The 17,192-nt window shown below is 37.1% G+C and overlaps 1 protein-coding gene across 3 annotated transcripts in view; it reads right to left on the bottom strand.

The window, feature by feature from the left end:
- Nucleotides 1–17,192, bottom strand: part of Usp47 (ubiquitin specific peptidase 47) — a 96,690-nt gene that overhangs the window by 32,028 nt on the left and 47,470 nt on the right. For all 3 annotated transcript variants that reach the window (XM_075971904.1, XM_075971903.1, XM_075971906.1), the window contains 4 exons: nucleotides 16,121–16,200; nucleotides 13,766–13,915; nucleotides 2,208–2,303; nucleotides 1,966–2,118 (listed from right to left, as the gene is read on the bottom strand). In XM_075971904.1, coding sequence (XP_075828019.1) covers nucleotides 1,966–2,118; nucleotides 2,208–2,303; nucleotides 13,766–13,915; nucleotides 16,121–16,200 — 479 coding nt within the window. The remainder of the gene's footprint in view (nucleotides 1–1,965; nucleotides 2,119–2,207; nucleotides 2,304–13,765; nucleotides 13,916–16,120; nucleotides 16,201–17,192) is intronic.

The raw sequence follows: 17,192 nt of genomic DNA, 5'->3' as shown, positions 1-17,192 counted from the left end.
AAGAATAATTTTTGTTGTTAGTAACTTTTTAAAAGTATCTAGTGTGCAGTAGTTTTCTTCAAGAAAATTTAATTCAAGATAAAATAAAGGTGAACATCACCCTATACAACTGCAAGCTGAGCATGACGGTGTACACCTCTATTCCCAATACAGATGAATGCAGAAAAGTTTGTTTTCTTGCTGAATGAACTCACTGTTTTCAACACACTCACACAAATATTATACTGGGTAGTTTTATGTCAACTTGACACATACTACAGTCATCTGAGAGGAGGGAACCTCAATTGAAAAAATGCTTGTAGGGCATTCTTTTTCTTTCCTAGTAATTTATTTTTATTTTATTTGCAATTTTTTTTTTTTTTTATTTGCAGGCATATATGTCTGTGTGCGGGTGTATCAGACTTGGAGTTACAGAAAGTTGTTAGCTGGGAATTGAATCCGGGTACTCTGGAAAAGCAGTGAATGCTCTCACCACTGAGCCATCTCTCCAGCCTCCAGTTGGGCATTTTCTTAATTAATGATGTAGAAGGGCAGAACCATTATGGGTGGGACCACTTGTAGACTGGTAGTTCTGGGTTCTTAACAAAAAAGGCTGAAAGCCATGGGAAGTAAGCCAGTAAGCAGCACTCCTCTATGGTCTCTGCATCAGCTCTTGCCTCCAGGTTCCTGTCCTGACTTCAGTGATGAACCGTGATGATGAAGCATAAGCCACATAAGCCCTTTCCATCCAAACTTGCTTTTGGTGTTTCATCACAGTAACAGTAATCCTAACTAAGACAAATATTAAATGAAACTCAACAACTATTTATAATTAATTTTGAGCTCCTAGAAGAAGACAGATTTTATATCTGGTAATCAGAAAAACAAACAAGCACACAACCCCCCCCCCTCTCTCTTTTGTGTGAACAGCTTTATTCTAGGGATAGCACCCCATTTCTGGGTGCTCTAACAATGGGGCATCTGTAATGCATGACAGTAGAAAAAGGGTTTATCATCCTATAACAACTACCCTTCCTGCCTATAATGCTTCATACAATGTGATCAGGAGAACATCAAAAAGAATCAAGCAGGATAGCACACAATTTTTTTTTTAATTAAACAAAGTTAGAAAACCCTGGGAGGTCAATGAGTAGAAAGAAATTAATGGGTCTGTCCTGTTTCCATCAAAATTCCATGTTCAAACTATTTAAAGTTTCAAGTTAAACAAAATACAAATTTAAAAAGGGATCTAGACAAAACCTCCTGTATGTTTGTCTTTCTAACTTAGTTAATAATGTAAGAGCTAGCAAACCTTCCATTAGAGTAACCAAGTCCCTTAATTCCTGTGAAGGGGATTAGCGCAAATACAAGACATTGAGGTCATGGACTACTTTGTCATTCACTCACATATATGTGCTGCATGTGTAGTAAACATGAGAAATCCAGCTACAGCAGTTTCAGTAATGAAGAAATTATGAAACAAGATTAATACTCAAATTCAAGAGACAATCTTGAATTCCAAAGGTGAAACCCTTTTGTCTCTTGAATAGCTTACACTATTCCAATCAAATAAGAATACTTGAAATGTAACGCACACTGTCAGGAAAAGCTTTTTATCCTCAGCAATAGTCTTCTCATGTAACGCACCATGAAGAACATGAGGAAAGAGAGAGTTGTTAAGAGGACACTTCAAATTCATCAGTTTTAACTTATAAAGTGGGGCTAGATAGATAGCTCAGTGGTAAGATTACTGGCTGCTTTCCCAGATGACACCAGTTTGATTTCCAGCCTCCACACAGTGGCTCCCAACTGTCTCTAACTCTAGTATCAAAGGTTACAACACAATCTTCTGGCTCATGAGGGTACTAGACACATATGTGACACACAAACATACCTCCAGGCAAAACACTCATATACATAAAGCAATTTAGAACAATTAAAACGAAGAGTATAATGAAAAGTACAACAAGAAAATGTAGTATTTACCTCATCTTCAATATCAATAAATGTGCTCATATCCAGCTCCTCCGGAAATGACATTCGATCATTCAGCTTAATTCTATGCATGGTTGTATAATCAAAATCAAATCTTTTCAATTGTAAGGTCAACAGATAGGGAAAATGCAAAAACCGAAGGCCCTAAAAAGAAGCATGTGTGGTTAGGGGTACAAATGGATTAAATACCGATATCTCAGATAATTACATAATAATATGCATATGCTTCTTACCTTGCGAGCATCACACTTCTTCTTACAACGTTCACAAAAATATTGATTTGGGCCATCCAAGATCTCCGGCTGAATAAATGCATGCAGAGCTTCTTCCTGGTTAGAAAGAAAGGAATTGTCTTATAATTACTTAAAATACTATTTAATAGCAAAGTCTTAAATAAGAAACACCGAAATCACCAAAACTCTTATGAATGGAATGGTTAAAAAATTAATCCCAAAATTAACAGCAAAATATTATAATTAAAAGTTATTTTTAAATTATTTTACTTCATTCTTCATAAAAATTTCTTTGGTCAGTACTGTATACCTAATTTCTTACTTTTACATTGTCATGTTTAACTAAATGATACTGAAAGTAAAGTCCTGATCTTTAGGAAGTACTAGCATGCATCTTAGAGACGTCTGTTTTATCAGTTCAACTTTTACAGGCACTTACAACTGTCCTCACATGATCCATCTTTAAAACATAGTCACCCTTAATCACTACAGTCAAGCAGCCTGCACTACTTACAACGAAAACCCTGACTTCCATGTGGTATTGCTCTTGCTGTCAAAGGCATGCAGGCTCCTGGACTTTCACACAGGAGAGCCATATGCTTTTCTTCTTAATACAGCAGCAAGAAACTTAACAGAGACAAAAGCCAGTGGATATAAAAACTTTAATCACTAGAACTTCAAATTAAAACAATACTCAATACAACGAACTAAGACGTATGGTCTCAAATTTCATTTGATGGTATCTTTTTTACACAAGAAAAGTAGTTCTGCTCTAAGCATGCCAAGGAAAGGATACAGAATCACTAAGGCAAAGCATCTTCAGTTGTTTTTCTGTTCAAACAGAACACATTGTTCCCCAAAAGATAATAATGCTCAAGCTTGCTAAATGAACTTAACTGTAAAATGGCGAGGCTCACAGCTCCATTTACCGTTTGACAAAGCTTACTCTGGGACAAAATAAAAGACTGACAAGATAATCAAGTGTTTGTCAACTCATCCTATCTCCTACTTTTTCTCATCTCACAAGAAAGCACCAAGAAGGGAGAAACCGTAGCAAGATTTTTTTTTTTTAATGCGCAACCAAGTGTTTCACTGGCAATCACAGGCAAGAATACACTTAGAAAATATTACTTTTTTTCTCTGAAGCATATTCTAAGAATGAAAAATTCCTTTAAAAAAATAAATAAACTTAAAAAAATTACAGCTGCTGCGGGTGGTGTATGCCTTTAATCCCAGTGCTTAGGAGGCAGAGGCATGTGGATCTCTGTGAGTTCAAGTACAGCCTGGACTACACAGTAAGTTCCAGGAGAGCCAGGAATTCAGAGAAACCAAGTCTGGAAAAACAAAAAAATAAGCAAAATACAGCTATGGCTTAACACTGACTGAAGCCAAGTTTAGAAGGCTTCCAAATAGAGTGTGAACTGATAAAACTGTATCAACAATAAGACAGAGTGTTCTGGGAGTGGTGGCACGCGCCTTTAATCCCAGCGTTGGGAAGGAAGAGGCAGGGATGTCTCTCTCTGAGTTCAAGGTCAGCCAGGGCTACAGAGACCCTGTCTCAAAAAATAAAATAAGAGTCAACACAGACCCTCTCCGCTGTGGTAGGATCACGGGCCCAGACATAGTCCTAGGCAGCAGCCTGGGCCTAGTTATTACCATGACCCCAGGAAGCAGCACAGGCCACTCAGCCACTGTAGTGGAAGAGCTGGTCACACTCTTCACCATGGCATAGAAGAGCTGGCTCTGCCCCTCGCTTGAGGGAAGTGGTCCCAGTGGCCCGGAATGACCACATGAGCTACCACCCAGGCCCACATCCAGGGCTTTGAGTTGGCATACCCCAACATCTACCCCATCTATGACATGCAGGAGTGCACGAAGGGACTGGCCCTATGGAACCACAGCTGCAGGATCTTTATAACTTGGGGCAACAGCAGGGTACCTGAGAGGAGGCTCGGTGAGGGTCAAGCATTGATGGTGTAGTAGAGGTCAGGGGCCCCAAACCTGACCGTCAATACATTACACAATGAACATTTCCAAGTAAAGCTGAGTGGACAAAAGGGTGTACTGCTTGACACACCACAGCTCCCACTGCCACGAAAACGAATGAGGTGTTGGAGAAGTGGGAAAGATGGAGGAGCAAAGTGGTCATTTTGTTTGCTTTGTTTTGAACTAATATTCTTTAAATTTTCTTTTGGGTGGGGCGCTATGTGGGTAAGAGATAGTAGATATAGAGACACTGGGAAATGAGTAGGATTTGGGAACATGATGTGAAATTCCCAAAGAATCAATAAAAAAATTATGTTTAAAAAATAAAATAAGGGGCCTGGTGGTGCAGTGGTGGTGCACATCTTTAATCCCGGCACTCAGGAGACAGAGGTAGGCGGATCTCTGTGAGTTTGAGGTCAGCCTGGTCTACAGAGCTAGTTTCAGGACAGCCAAGGCTACATAAATAAACCCTGCCTCAAAAAATAAAAATAAACAAACAAAAAGCAAATAAAATAAGAGGGAACAACACTCAACAAACTTGAAAAATTAATTTTATTAAACTGTACCTTGATCTCTGTCTGACAGTTCATAGCAGAGTTTTTTTTTTTTAAAAAAGACAGAATATATTTATTATGTAGCTCTGGCTGTTTGGGAACTAACATAGCCGGGGCTGGCCTCTGATGCCCACATGCTGGGATTAAAGGCATGCTCTAACACATCTGCTTCAACAGATGTTTTTCTAAAATAAATTTAAGCTCAGTTTTTTTAAACTTATCTCTAGTATTATGCACTTTTACCAAACCATAAGTTTAAGTTCACATAGTATATTTTACATTTTAATACTTGAGTGGGGATTTTGTACATAAAAAATACAGCTACCAAACGTAGGGAAATTTAATACTGATAAAGTACTTTGGGTAGTTCATATTCACTAGGCTGTGTGTTAAGATCTCTTTAACCCACAGAGTGTTCTCTCAGACACTTAACTATCTAATGGCACTTTCTGCAGCCTGGCCTGTTTGGTGTTCTCTATACTCAGAATCACTTTCCACATCACTTGCTAGATTACTAAGTAATGGTGAGACCTTCTAAGGGCATCCTGGTCACAACAGGCTTTGTGCAGTTCTTAACTGCTTAGTTAAGATGTCCGTTTGTCCACTACAGACTTTGTATCTTTCCCTTGAAGCTCACAAGCCATCTGTAGGAAGATTCATACAGAACATGCTAAAATCTCAGGACTTATCAACCTATGAACTCTGGTTTAAGCATTCATTAGCAGTGTCTTGACTATCTTACAAGTCTTCAACAGGTAACACATGCCTATCTGAATCCATGTTTGGCATGACTGACATGCTCAGCTTTAAATTGATCACTACCATACAGATGCTGTGTGTGTTTATTACTTGCTTTAGCTGTTATTCCCTATCACAACAGCCTGTGATCTTACTCTGGCCCTCTCTTTCCTTAGTCGTGAAGTGGGTATTCTCTGTACTTTAACACAAGTAACACATCATGCCCCTGTTCACCCCTCACTCCCTCTTTGTTTTATGCTGTCTTGTGATTAGATTAGACTCTGTTCATGAACAGGGTATCCAATGAACCTGACTGTTCAACCTTGTCTTTTCACTGCTGTCATAACTGAAGAGAATCTTGGCTTGGATATAAAACATTGGCTTGTACCATTAAGTTTCTTGAGATTGTTAGTCTGCTACCACCATCTATTTTTTTGGAGGAATGAGAACAGCACAACTTATCCTTCTGAAGTTTCAGGATTCATTAAAATACCTTTCTGATTTACATGAAATACTTCAAAGGGAGACTCGTCCTTGTTCTTATTCTCTGAACATTTTCCTGGCTTGTAATTTAGTTGTCAGTTTGGAGCATGTTTTTCTTCACATTCTGATACTGGAATACTTTCCCACAGTTCTAATTGCTTCACCAAAAATCTTTTTCACATCTTTATCTCTCATTTTTGATTGCCCAAAGAATTTCATCTTTTCTTGACCATTTCAATCTAGTCTTCATTTCTGATACTTTACTTTTTAAATTTAATGAATTCAGTTTTCCTGACAGTGGAGGTCCCAGGCTCTCTGTTGCTGGTTTAAGAACTGTTATGGTTTGCTCCTACTGGTATTTCTTTCCTCAGCTTGTGGGTAGTGTGTGGAAGAATTCTCAACAGATAGCATCAGGCAGCCTGAGCTGATCAGCATTAGACAAGAGGGGAGGGAAGGGAACAGACACTATAAAATACTGATGTCTTTATGACAAGAGAATCCAAAATCTGATCCTCTTGATCCTTTGGGTATAGCACCGTTTAGTTTGAGCACACCTTCCTTATCAGTTTAGTAAAGATTGGTTTCTTGGATACATACAAGGGAAGTATGGTCTCCTTTCATTTTTGTAGGCAGCTTCTTCCTTTTTTTTCCTGTATACTTCTCCCTGTTGATCCTGAAGCACCAGTCTTTTTTATTCACTTCCAAGGCTGCTATTCCTAATCTTGAGCACTATAAAACTCCTTCCCAACAGCTAGCACCATAGATTATCAGGCTCCAGTCTATGCTCACTCACTGGGCATGGGTACTTCTGAGTGTGCTTCTCCTCTTTATATTTTGGTTTTTTTTTTTTTACATAACCCACATATATGCTTCAGACACATAGGCTAGCAGAAACAATGTGAAGTCTGTTTAAACTTCATGTCCTCTTTGCTACTTATAAACAGTATATTACTCTCCATCTCCTAGCAATGCAGAAGCTGTGTTACCTGGATTATTTCCATTACATCCAATGTTTGGGCTTTAGGGAAGGGTATGTGGAGATATTCCAGAAACTAGATAAAGATGAATTAATGTATCATGAGCTTTGTAATGGTGTGTCAACAAGGTAATTATAAAATTAAATAAGGTAGTTAGAAAGATTAATGTCAATTCATCTACCCATTTGATAAGTCATGTAAATGACAGGCTAACATGGTTAGAGCAATGCACGTAATCTAGGCACAATTACAACCAGAAGAAACACAGTAGTACCCTAATCCTCTGACAGCCTAACTGTATTCTCCACAGATCCAATTTTTCCTTTACTTCTTTAACATTTGCTTTGTTTAGAATAGGGGAACCAGTATTGAAATGACTATTTTCTAGACTGGACAAATAACGAAAACTGGAACAAAGCACTGAGCACTAACTCTTGCATGATTGATGCAGGAAGCAATTTTTGCTGGTGACACACAGCAGCAAAGCAACATGTTTCTTTATAGATGGTTATATTCAACCATCTCCCTGAGAGACTTTCCTCTGAGTTAGGGAAAGAACTTTAGATACCTTAACCTAAGCCCTTCATTCATTCATCTTTTAAAATTTTCATTTCTAAAATTATAAAATTGCACATAGTTCCAAGAATGAATATTACACAAAGACATTCTGTGTAAGTTGCCCTGTTTCCTAAAAGTGATGTTTTGTAAACTACATAACACCATAACAGAGAAAAGGACACTAATATGATCTGCATTCCCCACTCAGTCCCAGTTTCACTGTTTGTCCCAGTATGTATATTAACTTCTATGCATATATATCATCTGTGCTGCAGCTCTAAAATGTAGTCATAAAAACATTTACATGACCAAGTTTATGTAAATGAAATCAGACACTACGTCAACTTTTTCAACTGGCTTTCTTCCATAGAGCATCATTTCCTGCACATTCATTCAAATTAGTGATTGTATTAACCATCTGATCGTTTCACTGCTTAATCAGTATCCATAGCTTATACACACTGCAATTTGTTCATTTACTTGTTAAAGCAAATCTCAGCTTACTTCAGTTTTGAATATTAAAAATGCAATCAATATCAATGTACATGAACATGAATTCATTTCTTCTGGATAAATGGTACAGAATACAACTACTGGGACTTGTGTCAATTACACATTTTCATAAAGATAACCTGTAATGTTAAATTTATACCAGCAACATAACCCAGTTTCTCTGCATTGTCACAGCTTTAAATGCCGTAATTATTTGTGTGTATGTGTCACCATGTGCATGTGTATAAGTATGTGTCTGCATACTGAAGTCAGAGGTCAATGTTACATGTCTTCCTCAATTGTTTTCACCTTATTTTTAGACAGGGTCTCTTACCAAACATGATTAAGACTGGTCAGCCAGCAAACCTCAGGTATCGTCCTAGCAAACTTTGGATATCTTCTTAGTAAACCTCAGGTATCTTCCTAGCAAACCTCAGGGTTCTTTCTAGAAAACCTTGAGTATCTTTCTAGCAACCTTGGGTATTTTCCTAGCATGATGTGGGAAGTCCATCTGTATATGTGTTGCTTTTATTGGTTAATGAATAAAGAAGCTGCTTTCGGCCAATGGCTTGGCAGAGTGGAGCTAGGCAGGGAAAACTAAACTGAATGCTGGGAGAAATAAGGTGGAGTCAGGAGCTGCCATAGGGGAAAGATGGGAGTTGTCTGTTGGAACCTTGCTGGTAGGCCACAAACCTTGTAGTAAAATATAAACTAATGGGTTAATTATAGTTGTAAGAGCTAGCTAGCAATACACTTAAGTGATAGGCAAAGCAGTGATTTAATTAATATAGCTTCATGTGATTATTTTGGGAGTCTGGGCAACCGGGAAACAAACAAGCAGGCTCTTACAAACACTAGCAAATCTCGGGTATCTTCCTTTCTACATCTCTCCAGCAATCATGTGTGTCAAAATGCTCAACTTATATGTGAACTCTGGGGATCAAAAATCAGGCTCTAGGAAGGGTCATCTTTGTGAGATGGATGTTAATGGTAGTCAGTTGGCACAATTACTTGAATATTTCATCCTACCTTTCCTGAATTATTTCTCTTGGGCAAATGTGTATGGATCTATTTCTGGGTTTTCTGTTCAATTATGCCTTTGCCAATATTACAGTACCCCAATAATTACAGGAATATGAAAAGGCTTTTTATTGCTAAGTAGCATTCATTTCAATTTAGGTAGACCTTTTCTTTCCACTTTACTCTTTTTAAAAGAAATTATGTTGGTTATTATAGTTCCTATTAAATATGCTATTAAAAGTCTTGGTGGCTTTCATAAGAACTGTATTACAACCATGTAATTTTAGAAGAACTGATATCTTTACTGTGCTGAATCTTCAATCAATGAAGATTTCTCTATTTAAATACCTTTTCCAGAGATTCTCTGGTTTTCAGTAAAGGAGTTCAATATATGTAGGTTTTGTTAGTTTTTCATTTACACTTGAACTTTATTTTTTCAGGATTGAAAGCAATACTATTATTTTTCACCTCATTTTCAAATATTCATTGCTAGTACCCTAAATTACAATGACTTTTGAATGTTTATCTTATAGCCTTGTAAACTCATTTCAGTTTATTTTGTTATCTGCCTGTTTTAAATCCACTTTAGGATTTTCTATACAACTGTGTATATTAAAAACACGAGGTCAGCTTAGTCCTTGCTCCTCCCACTTATCTGAGTTAGCCACACTGAACAAAGTGCTGAGAACAAGCATCTTTGCTTAGACAATCTAGATACGGAAGGAATCTTTAGCATCCTTGCTTAGACAATCTAGATACAGAAGGAATCTTTCTTCTTCCTTTTTTTTTTTTAAAAAAGAGAACATGTTGAATTCATATTTTGTTCTTAAAATTTTTAGTACAGGTGCCACTGAAACAATTCAAACTCGAAAATCTCTTTTTTCAAAATTTGTCAATTATGAAGTTAAGCAGCTCAGTAGTCACAGGACTACTGAATCATCTAATTTGTACTTGGTTGCAGTTGTGCTTAAGTAACCTGTGAGTGACATCTTTTTCATCCCAATGTTCACAGTTTTTGTCATTTCTTTTTCTGTTAGTCTTGCTGTAGTGGTGTGAAAACCTACTGTTTTGAAAGAACAAAATGCTTTACTGATTACCTCTAGTCCCTCACTTTCTTCACTGATCTCTACTTTTTTTTAGAAAGTATTATAATTACATAACTGCTTTTACTGAGTTTCTTTTGCTTTCCTTTGTCCAGGATAGGTGACTCCTTAAGATTACTGACTTGACACTTTTACCTTTAAATGAACCATCCAATGTTGCAAGCTTTCCTTTCAAAATTGTGTCACCTGTGTCTCAAATTTGATGTTATAATTTCATTTTCATTCAACTACAAAAGTTCTTAAAATTCCTATTGAGATTTTCTACTTGACCTATGATTACTGAGATGCATATTGATTTTGCTGTTGTTTGTTCTTTCCTGAATGTCTACTCTGACGAAATGTTGGTAATATCTTTTGCTAATTTTCTAAGTGGATTGTGAAACTTAAAAAAAAAAAACCCTGCTGATTACAAATTCTTCATTTGTTCTAGATATTCCTTTGGTCAGGTACATGATATGCAAATATTTTTTTAGTTTTTACTCCCTGTTCATCTCTTTCACATGGAATTTCAAGTATTTGGTTATTTGCTGTTTTCTTTATGCTAGTGGTATTTATGCTAACTTCACTGTGGTTGGAAATCATATAATGTGACTTAAATTTTTTTTTTTTTGAGACAGGGTTTCTCTGTGGTTTTGGAGCCTGTCCTGGAACTAGCTCTTGTAGACCAGGCTGGTCTCGAACTCACAGAGATCCGCCTGCCTCTGCCTCCCAAGTGCTACAGCCCAAGTTTTCACCTATTAGGACTATATTTTATGAGTATTTAAGCATGTACTCTGCAGGTGGATAGGGAATTTATTTGATAAATGTCAGATTTCTATCAAATGATGGTACTATTTGATTATTCTATTATTTTTGCCATTTCTGTATAGTTGTTTTACCTATCAACTGGCAAAAGATAAGTCTTTGGAGAAGAGGTTTTGCTTTTGTTTCCATAGGAAATGAGAGTCTGTGGACTCATTCTGGGTAAAAAAAAAATAAGGTTTGATCAAGGAAGACCCCTGAAAAATCTCCAATGGGAACAGATGGCCCAGATGATCCAACATTTCAGAGCACCTCTGTTGCAGTTTCCTCTGAGTTCTGCATCCAGAACAGCCTCAAGACTGCTGGCTGAGACGATCCAGGCTTACAGAATACTCCAGTCAGTGCTTGACCATAATTCTAAATTTTCTTTACGTCCCCATAAGATTATCAGCACGCCCAATCAGCAGGAAGTAGCCTAGAAAACTACACCAATATTCCTAAAAAATGGATTATGGATGCTTGTTTTTGTTTAGTTTACAAGTTGTTATTGATAATGGTCAGGGAAAAAAGCTCAACAAAGGTGATCATTCAAATTTCTTGTTTTGAAAAGAAAAAAGGGGAGGTGCTACGGGACAATGGTCTTGTGCCCTGGAAAGATTTGTTACTCGTATTGGTTTAGCAAAACGGTGACTGGCCAGAAGCCAGGCAGGTTGTACAGATGGGGCGGCCAGACTAGGAGACTTCTGGGAAGAGAAAAGGCTCAGTCTATAGTTGCCACCCAGACACAGAGGAAGCAAGCTGCACTGAGAAAAGGCAGGACAGAGACTTCTGTCTACAAATAGCACAAAATCCAACCTTCCCTTTGTTTTGTGCCTGATGCGGGAGGGTCTTCTGTTTTGTGTTGATTTCACTGGTTAATAAAGAAACTGCTTTGGCCCTTTAATAGGACAGAAAATTAGGTAGGCGGAGTAGACAGAACAGAATGCTGGGAGAAAGAAAGCTGAGTCAGTAAGTCGCCATAGCTCTTCTCTTCAAGATGGACGCAGGTTAAGATCCTTCCAGGTAAGACACCACCTCGTGGTGCTACACAGATTATTAGAAATGGGTTAATCGAGATGTGAGAATTAGCCAATAAGAGGCTATAGATAACAGGCCAGGCAGTATTTAAAAGAATATAGTTTCCGTGTAATTATTTCGGGTAAAGCTAGCCGTGCGGGAGCTGGGCAGGAACACAGCCCGCCGCTCCTATTTCTACATTGCCCTCTTCCATTTACAGTAAAACTATCTTAACTATCTCTTCTACCTACACTAAAACTACATCAGACAGCAGGGTGATTCTGACTGAAACATCAAATATAATTTAGAAGACTCACTATCCACATTTGTCCCAGACCTTAATTTGGTACTGATCTTCTGCTCCTCAGAATAAGCATGTACCTTTAAATATTAACAATTGTGCCACAGAGGAAGAAATAGAATTAAACACCCACAACTAATTTCTCTACTACAGAAATTTCTACAGCATTTAAAATACGTCTTCTAGCTTTCAAAAAAAATTATTACAGGTGCAAAGCTCCCGAAAAATAACTGAAAAGACTCCATTAACCTATAAGGATCCAAGACGAAACCCTATTATTAGCGGTGCTATTTGAGAAGATAAACATGAGACAGTTTTAAAAACACCAGCTTTTGTTAATAGCCTTGAGCAATAAAATTACAAAATTCTGTGTTTTAAAGCTGTTTTGGGATGGAGTGACAGCTTTGTCAGCACAGTGCTTGCTGGGTAAGCAGGAGAGCTTGATCTGGGTCTCCAGTACCCAGGTAAGTGCTGTCTGTAGTAGCACATACTTGTATCCCATCTCTAAAGGAGAGACAGGATGACTCTAGGCTAAGACTATTGCTTAGCCAAATCAATAAGATTCAGGTTTACCAAAAGACTACTTCAAAAATTAAAATCTGGGTCATCTCTGGTTATACAGTGAGTTCAAAGCCAGCCTGGTCTACATGAGACCTAGTCACAAAATCTAACTTACTAATAACTAAAGATGTTCTAGTTATCTCTATAGGCTCCCTTAGCATATAAACATGTTGAATAAACATGTTTTTGATCACTAATTTTGAGCAGCAACAATTCTTTCCCTGAGTTTCTTTTGTCTAAGCAAATAAACACACATATCTATCTCAATAAAAATGAGTAAGACAATACAGTGATTAAAATATGGATGCCAAGAAGAGACAGATGGGAAAACTTTAGACAAGCTCCCAATTAGACACTTAGTATATGAAAATAGGACATTATCTTTCTGACTTTCAAGTTATACAATGCTTGTGCTATTTCAAGGGACATAGAGGGTCATGGACAGTTTTCCATCTGTCCAGGCTGACTAGTCATACATAAACACTTATGATCATCTTACCTCAGTCTGGTGAGTGCTGAGATTATAGTCTCATATCAATGTACTTTGCAATTAAGTACTCAGAATAGACCTGATTCTTAAAAAACAAGAAGTAAACTAGCCTTTATCGTAAGTCCTAGAGGTTATTTTCCAAATTTAGAAAAATGTATAGAGCAAATGACTTTTCTATGCCCCACCCCAAAGAGGCTAAAATATCATTTATAAAACAGAGGTTAAAAAAAATAAGGGTGAAAAAATAATAAAGGCAAAATAATTCAATCACATATAGAGAAGACACCTACATTTCTTCTGTTCATACTTCCTCTTCTACGTGTAGCATCAGGATTCACTGAAGGGTCAAAACTCTTCTAGATTTTGCTATGCAAAGTACAGGAATGACTAACAACCCATGAAGGTATATCTTAGGATGCTATCACCAGATAAGAGGTCACACTGCTTTCCTATTGTGTACTCTGTAAAAATACCACACAATCAGCGGAAGGTACATACCACACTAGCAAACGCTTGGCTGGACCCATAAGGTCGGATGACCAGTGGAATATCAAGATATGTGTCAATTCTCCAGCCCTCATAACCGCATTCCAGACACCTCACGTAGTCTTTCAGCTTGCCTTGATACAGCTCATTTATAAGATCAGCCTAAAAATAACATTCACATTTTAAAAAATATAAGCCACTTTAAGTTAATACCTAATGTAATCAATGATTTTTTGAAAAGACACAAGATGATATTGATTTTTGGTATTAAAGTTTTAGAAAGCCAATTAAGATATATCTAAAATTTTAAGGGACAAAAGTGACACTTGAAAAAAAACTCACCTGATAAGAAATAAAATTAGATTAACATTAATTTAAAACAGAATGTATACAATTAACTATTTCAATAACCCAAACCAATAGAACTCTCAAGTAGTAAAACAGATGGTGATGACATCAATTATCAACACACTCTATGTTCTTTTCCTTAGACAGAATGTGTCCTAAGCCACATTTCAGGTGTGTGGTTACAAAGCTAAAGAGCTGTTATGCCTTGACTATTTTACACAAACATCACCAGTCTCACAGTATATTCTTATTTATAAAATTCCACTAATTTGGGCAAATAAAAAATTAAATATTAATAATAAACAAAACAATGCAAAAATTTAAGATATGAATTTAAATAATATCTTAAAATTAATTCCTCAAAATATCATCATCTAAAAGAATGCTTCTCTCTCACCTATTTCCCAAATATCCAACTGGGACTCTTCTGACTCAGAGTACGCAGATAATTCCCTAAGTAATGACCCTTTATATGAATGTCTTGCCTCAAGATTCTTGTACTAACTTTTAGGAAGTCAGTAAGAATGTCCCAGCTGATCTTAATGAAGTCCTGACTCACAAAGAGAGAGATCTGAACAAGGAGGAAGGGTAACTTCTGACCTATGAAGAAGAAACAGCCCCTAATACCACCTATATAAAATCACTCAATTCCCATAGAATTATGCAGAAGTCACAGGTGTTTAAATGATTTTCATCATCTCTCAAATAAAAACAAGTTTAAGAGAAAACATACTAACAGTTTTCTTCCTCATAAATTCACATCTGCTAAAATGTGCAAGGTGGATATACACACCTTCAGACTGAATCCACTAATGCCTACTCTAGTACAATTGACTTGATGGACTCATCTTCATTTTCCTGCCCCATTCAGGCAGATGTTCTTTTATTTGCACCTGTAAGACTTTTCAAAATAGTTCAAAACCAGTGTCCTAAAAAATTGGTATTTCCCCACACAAAGAAATAATTTATGTAACTAAACATAGTTACAAAACAGTTGTTATTCCTATTTATAAATTCTTTCTTCTATTCACCTTTTGAAAGCTGAGGTACAGACCCCTTAAACCTGATTTCATAATGTACAAAAGGATTCCCACCCCGTTTAAAAGATTCTCTTCCAAGCAACCGCATCATTCCAATCAGAGGTCAGGTCCTTAGGAGCTCTTACTCTTTCATCCCTGGGATACTCCATTATACCCAGTCTATATACTCTCATCCACACTGAATCCTACAGAGCCAAATCACTCGGTGAGTTAAGTCATACAAATAAGGACCCTAAATGTCAAAGTACATGATTACACTTGAATGGGCAAATGAAGACAAAGCTTGATGAAAACACTTTATATGTGGTATTTATTTTAAACAAATGAAAACAATACTCAAAATTAGTCCCCTAAACAGGAGATGTGTTGAGTGGAAAAAGACTTTCTTGCGCATACAGACCAATTCTGTTGAATGTGCTGGCTAGTTTTATGTCAACTTGACACAAGTGAGTAACCAGAGAGGAGAGTGATGCAATTGAGAAAATGCCTCCATAAGAAGTAGGGCATTTTCTTAATTAATGATTGACGTGGGAGGACCTAATCATTGTGGGTGGTACCACCTTTGGTCTGGTGGTCCTGGGTTCTATAATAAAGCAGGCTGAGCAAACCAGTAAGTAGCACCCCTCCACGGCCTCTGTATCAGCTCTTGCCTCCAGGTTCCTACCCTGTTTCAGTTCTTGTCCTGACTTCCTTCAGTGATGGACTATGATGTGGAAATTTAAGGCAAAACAATGCTTTCGGTCATGGTGTTTCACCTTAGCAATAGAAACCCTATTAGGACAATGAGGAAGCTGAGGTTTGGGGTAGTTTAAAGAAGATGCTTAGGACTCAATCAACAGCAGATGGGAGTCTAGTAATTTCAATTCCATTTGTAGTAGACTGATGCCCAGGTCTTAAAAATTCCAACAGAATAAAAGTCATTTTAAGATATCAACTGACTTCTTAACATAGTCCCCTCAGCTTGAGAGAGAGAAGTTACCTGTTCTGTTTGCTTCCATTTCTGTTCCAAAGCATCAAACATAACGCGGCATAGTTCTTGTACATCATGCTGTTGCCAAGCTATTTTAATACAAAATTTAATTAAAAATAGTATCAAACCACATAATGAAACATTGCACTACTATTTCAACATAAAAAGGAACATATACAGGTCTACTTTAAACAACTGAAAGCTTCTTAAGAATATAGGAAGACATATTACAGCCATGACAAGACAGAGACAAATAATCAAACCAGTGTTGTGTAAGTAGCTTTCTGGTACTAGAATACTTGTTAGTTTTCATTGTAAAGAAATATGTTAGACACCCCACATTAAGGATACTTCTCTCTGTATCAGACAGAAAACCACAACCAATCAAAATGCAGAACTAAGGAGTCCAGTCCTAATGGATATAACTATACAACACGTTTGTAACATCAATTAATGAGAAAAGAGGTCAAAAATTCTTAAAGAGAGCAAGGAGAGGTACAAGAGAGGGCTGAGAGGGAGAAAAGAGAAGAAAGAAATGATGAAATTATATTATAATATCAAAAAATAAAAGAAATATTTTTAAAGTAACAAAGTAAAAAAACCTGCCCCCTTTTAATATTTTTTGCAGTATCTTTATCATGTTGAAAAAAAAATTAAAAAAAAAACTAAGGAAAAAAACCCTGTACCATTTTTTGTTTTAAGCTCATTAAAAATAGAAAATACAGCCGAGTGGTGGTGGTGCACACCTTTAATGCCAGCACTCAGGAGGCAGAGGCAGGCGGATCTCTGTAAGCTCAAGGCTATCCTGGTCTACAGAGTGAGTTCCAGGATAGGCTCCAAAGCTACAGCAAAATCCTATCTCAGAAGAAAAGAAAAAAAGAAAAAGAAAATACCAAACCAGGAGATGGCACACACCATTAATCTCAGCACCTGGGAGGCAAAGGCAGGCAGACCTCGGCGACTTCAAGGCTAGCCTGGTCTACAAAGAGAATTCAAGGACAGCCAGGGTTGTTGCACAGAGTAACCTTGTCTCAAAACCAAACAAACAAACAAACAAAAAATTAGAACATACTAAACTTAA

Source organism: Microtus pennsylvanicus, chromosome 5 (assembly GCF_037038515.1).
Source record: "Microtus pennsylvanicus isolate mMicPen1 chromosome 5, mMicPen1.hap1, whole genome shotgun sequence".
Taxonomy (NCBI): Eukaryota; Metazoa; Chordata; class Mammalia; order Rodentia; family Cricetidae; genus Microtus; species Microtus pennsylvanicus.
The sequence above is the reverse complement of the archived record's forward strand: the minus strand, read 5'-3'. Positions and strand labels throughout refer to the sequence as shown.